This window comes from Mandrillus leucophaeus, unplaced genomic scaffold, assembly GCF_000951045.1.
Source record: "Mandrillus leucophaeus isolate KB7577 unplaced genomic scaffold, Mleu.le_1.0 Scaffold8, whole genome shotgun sequence".
NCBI lineage: Eukaryota > Metazoa > Chordata > Mammalia > Primates > Cercopithecidae > Mandrillus > Mandrillus leucophaeus.
Window position 1 is genome coordinate 1,597,635 of NW_012108696.1, and position 5,117 is coordinate 1,602,751.

At 56.8% G+C, this 5,117-nt stretch overlaps 1 protein-coding gene across 5 annotated transcripts in view; it reads right to left on the minus strand.

Moving 5' to 3' along the window:
• The window catches only part of SIRT6 (sirtuin 6), a 9,076-nt gene extending 5,220 nt beyond the window's left edge, over window positions 1-3,856 (minus strand). Inside the window, exons 1-3 of one of the 5 annotated variants that reach the window (XM_011967353.1) lie at window positions 3,726-3,856; window positions 2,050-2,177; window positions 333-515 (exon numbers count right to left, since the gene is read on the minus strand). In XM_011967353.1, coding sequence (XP_011822743.1) covers window positions 333-515; window positions 2,050-2,177; window positions 3,726-3,791 — 377 coding nt within the window. In that variant the 5' untranslated portion in view covers window positions 3,792-3,856. Of the gene's footprint in view, window positions 1-332; window positions 516-2,049; window positions 2,178-3,483; window positions 3,589-3,725 lie in introns of those variants that run through there. The other 4 variants (XM_011967355.1, XM_011967354.1, XM_011967356.1 and 1 more) reach the window with 4 other exon arrangements.
• Window positions 3,857-5,117: the final 1,261 nt, after the last annotated feature.

Here is a 5,117-nt window from a genome sequence, read left to right on the forward strand (position 1 = left end):
CCATTGCACTCCAGCCTGGGCAACAAGAGCGAAACTCAGTCTCAAAAACAACAACAAGAACAACAACAACAACAACAACAAACTGCAACTTCTAGACCCTGACAGCTCTGCTCCACTCGGCCCCATCCCAAGGGAAATTCTGCCTCTGGCCCGGGCGGGGACAGCTCTGAGCCATGGGGCTCAGAAATCTCCACACACTGGGCCAGGAAAGATCCAGAGAGCTCCGGGCTAGAATCTTACAGAACCAGGAAAAGGGGACTTTTCCCCTAAAAACGCAAACACGGTTTGTGGGGCCCCAAGTGCTTTCCTGGGGCGCAGGGCCCGGGTGTTACCTGGGGAAGCCTGAGCGCACGTGGAGCCCGTCCACGTTCTGGCTGACCAGGAAGCGAAGGAGGCCCACGCGTTCCAGCTGCACCAGCGCCATGTGGGTCTGCGTGGGCCGCGCGCTCTCAAAGGTGGTGTCGAACTTGGGGGCCAGGCCTCGCTCCTCCATGGTCCAGACTCCGTGGGGACCCCTGAAGGTGGCAGGCCGGGAGAGATGGACAGGCAGAGGGGAACAGAAAAAGAGACAGAGGGAGCATCAGAGAGGCATAGAGAGAAAGTTGGAGAGAGAGAAAATCGGGAGACAGAGAGAGACAGGGAGACAGAGAGAGGGAATCAGAAAGAGAGAAATAGAGGGTGAGTCGGAAGAACAGGGAGAGGGGGATAGAACAAGACATAGAGAGATAAAGAGTGAAAGACAAAGAAAGCAAGTCAGAGACAGAATAGGAGAGAGAAAGAGAGAGGGAGAGGCAGAGAGAGAGATGAATTCACACCAAGGCAAACATGACTTGTTCTATTCAACCAGCACTGCTGCTGCAATGAGCCCGGACGATGCCCACATGGACCCAAGCCCTGCCCTCCAGAAGCCCTTGATCTTGGGGGAGACGTGGACACAGACCCTCTGGCCCCAAGAGTCAAGCCTGGACCAGAGAAGGTACCCGGGCTTGGGGAAGCCCAGTGGAGGTGGTGGGGGCCCTGGGCTTCTCCAGGCCCAGGTATCTCTTTTGGTCCAGGCTTGACTGGGCTTCCTGGAGGACGCTGAGCAGTTTCTTGAAGGGTGAGAGGGAAGATCAGACAGAAGGGGTAAACAAAGGCCTGGGTGCTGGGAAGAGCTGGGAAATGCAGGTGTTTGGGGGCTGCAGCAGGAGCAGGAGGGGCTGAAGTTGGAGAGGTGATTCAGGGCTGGGGCAGGAAGGGTTTCAGCTTCCAGCATAAGGTATTCAGAACTCTACACTGCCTGGCAATGGGAAGCCACAGCAGGTTATGGAAGAGGAGGAGGAGTAGAAATTCACGCCTTGGAATTCTTTTTTTTTTTTTTTTTTGAGATGGAGTCTGGCTCTGTCGCCCAGGCTGGAGTGCAATGGCACGATCTTGGCTAACTGCGAACTCCACCTCCCGGGTTCAAGCGATTCTCCCACCCTGGCCTCCCAAGTAGCTGGGATTACAGGTGCCCGCCACCACGCCTGGCTACACTTGCAAATGTGAAAGACTACATTTCCCAGCATTCCTTGAAGCCAAATGTGATCAGGCGACCGTGTTCTGGCCAATGGGATGAGTGGAATGCTGGTGGTGACAGGGACCCATCTTCGTTTTGTTTTGTTTGTTTTTAGACGGAGCCTCACTCTGTCGCCCAGGCTGGAGTGCAGTGGTGCGATCTCGGCTCACTGCCTCCACCTCCCAGGTTCAAGAGATTCTCCTGCCTCAGCCTCCCAAGTAGCTGGGATTACAGATGTGTGCCACCACACCTGGCTAATTTTTGTATTCTTAGTAGAGACAGGGGTTCATCATATTGGCCAGGCTGGTCTGGAACTCCTGACCTTGTGATCCCCCACGCCCAGCCAAGGGACACATCTTACAGGGAGGGGGTGTTGCCCCTCCCCAGTACCCAGGACACATCCAGGAGAACAGCAGATGGATGGGTTCTAATTCCCAGATGTATATGGCTCGCAAGGAAGCCCCTGGCAGCCTGGTGGGCTTTGCCTCGAATTCCCCTGCACAGTCACAGACCTGAAGTCGGGAATGCCAGAGGCAGTGCTGATGCCGGCACCCGTGTGGAACACCACACTGGAAGACTGCCGGACCAGCCTCGCCAGCTCCCACACCTTCCGCTCCAGCTCCTCCGGGGGGTCGAAGATCTGTGGGGGGAGAGAGCAGATGGAGGGGTCAAAACAGTTCCCCGAGTGGCAAGGCCACACACAAGCCACAGACTGAGCTGTCCCTGTCTTGCCTGAGGGAGGAAAACGGATTGGAAAAGGCAGCTTGTCCTCATGCCCCTCCTCTGCCTACAACCTTCCATGACTCCCACTTGCATTGTCAAAGCCCTAGCCCTCCCCACAGCCCACCAAGCCCTGCACTACCTCCCCTGCCCCCTCCCTGCCCTCTTCTCCTCCCTCTCCCCGCCTCACTCTGCTCCAGCCACACAGGTCTCCTCCCTGTTCCTCCATCACACCAGGCACAGTCCTGCTTCAGGGCCACACCCTTTAATGCTCTTCCCCCAGATACCCACATGGCTCCCTCCCTCACCTCCTGTAACTTGTGGCTCAGATGTCACTTCAGTGACAGTGACGCCTCCCTTGGCCACCTGGTTTCCATGCAACCCCTAGTCAGTCTCTCTTACTAGAAAGAGGGGTTTTTAATCTGTCTTGCTCCTGGCTGTGGCCCTAGTACCTAGAAAGTGCCTGACCCACGGTAGGTACTCCAAAAATGTTGGTAGAATAAAGTGACTAACAGGCCGGGCGTGGTGGCTCACGCCTGTAATCCCAGCACTTTGGGAGGCCAAGGTGGGTGGATCACTTGAGGTCAAGAGTTCGAGACCAGACTGGCCAACATGGTGAAACCGCGCCTCTACTAAAAACACACAAATTAGCTGGGCGTGGTGGCAGGTGCCTGTAATCTCATCTACTCTACAGAGGAGGCTGAGGCAGGAGAATCACTTGAACCTGGGAGGGGGAGGTTGCAGTGAGCCGAGATCGTGCCACTGCACTCCAGCCTGGGCGACACAGAAACTCTGTCTCAATAATAATAATAAAAATAATAGTAAAATAAAGTGACTAACAGCAGCATGAAGAGTGGGGCTTCTGCACGGGCGCACACCATCGGCGCTCATTAAATGCATGATTCAGAATGCATGGGCCAGCCTTTTTGGAATGGGGCCATCTTCCCCTCGTTTGCAGAAAGGATGGAGATGGAGACCCAGAAGGGAAATGACTTCCCCAAAGTCCCACAGTGCGCGGTGGGGGCAGCCGATCCCTCCACTTCCCCTCCGAGTGGCTGGAGGGATCTTTCTGGCACATTCTGTCCAGGCCCCTCGCCAGGGCAAAACCGTTCCCCATCACCCTCAGGATAAAGTACCAACTCCCCAGCCTGGCATTTGAGCCCCGTCCTGGCCGAACTCTGGAAACCTCCCAGGCCTAATCGTTCTCCAAATGTGTTTATTCCCACCTCCCTGCCTTTGCGCCTGTCGTCCCCTCCTCCTGGAACTACATCCCCTCTCTCCCCCATCAGCCCGGACAGGCTGGCCACAGAGTTGGGCGTGTTCGCGTCCCCGGGCGCGCAGGGGCGTCACTTCCCGCCCCTTCCTCACTGGGAAGTCCCTCCCATGGTCTAGCCTCAGTGCCTCCTGATATTCCCACAATGCCCCGCGGCCCCGGGGCGCGAAGCTCGGGACCCTCGGACGCGCTCACCTCAGGGAGGCCGCACTTGCCCTTGTCCGCGTACGGCGACAGCCCCGCCGCATAATTCACCGACATCCTCGCCTACCCCACAGGAACAATAAAGTTTCCCTTGTTGAGGCGGCTTCCGCCGGAAGCGGGGCGGGGCGGGGAAGAAGGAGGAACGGCGTTCTCGTCCTGCGCACCCGGCCTCCCACAGCAAGGCGCATGCGCCTCGTGCTGACGCCGCAGACGCCATGTTAACTGCTGTCAGAAGGAAACCTGGCTCTCTGCATGCAGGCGTTCGCGCGGCTTGGGAAGAGGCTGCCCTATGACCCGGGCGGGAAATTGGGGCGGTCACCTACGTGACAGTTCTCCAGTCACCTCTAAAATGAGGGACACAGGCTATCGATGCCCCCACAACCCCTTTTACGGATTAGTAAATTCCGTAAGGACGGAGCCGGACAGCAGGGACCCCAGTCCAACGGTTTTGAATGCCACTCAGAGTTATCAGAGTATCTTTTTTTTTTTTTTTTTTTTTTCTGTGATGGGGAGCTTCGCTCTGTGGCCCAGGCTGGAGTGCAGTGGAGCGATCTCAGTTCACTGCAACCTCCGCCTTTCAGGTTCAAGCGATTCTCCTGCCTCAGCCTCCCTAGTAGCTGGGATTACAGGCGCCCGCCACCACGCCCAGCAAATTTTTGTATTTTTTAGTAGAGACGGGGTTTCACCATGTTAGTCAGGCTGGTCCCGAACTCCTGACCTCAGGTGATCCGCCGGCCTCGGCCTCCTGAAGTGCTGGGATTACAGGCCTGAGCCACTGCGCCCGGCCAGGTTATTTGAGTATCATCCAACTGGAGGTTCTGCGTTCTGCAGGACGGGTCCTGCTCAAGGTCAATGGGGCTGGTGGCCTGGAGGACTCATTTAAGAATCATGTGTTGAGTACCTACTTTGAACAAAGGTGGTACTGTCTACGCCCTGGTGGCTGGGGGTGGACACAAACATGTGACCAGGTAATGGTGACATGGTGTGGTTGGGGTGCAATGGGTGACAAAGAGGGCACAGGGCAATGAGGGAGCTCACAGGAGGCACCTGACCCAGGCTGGGGGCATCCGGGAGGGCTTCCTGGAGGAGGAGATGTTGCAGCAAAGATCTAAAGAGTGCATGAGCCAGGTAGAGCCGGTTGGGGGTGACATGAAGTACAGAAAGAATGTTCCTGGTCAGGGGAACAGCAAGTGCAAAGGCTGAGAAGAGAGGAAGAGCATGGCTCCTTCCAGAAACTGAAATCAGTCCAGTGATGACAGGGAAGATCGTGGGTGTCTTCCCGCCAGAGCCAGTTGGCCAACAGGCAGTCCGCTGCCAGCCTGTCTCCTCCCTCGGCTCATCCTCGGCCCCCTGGGGCGGCCGCCCGCTCAGAGCAGATCAGGT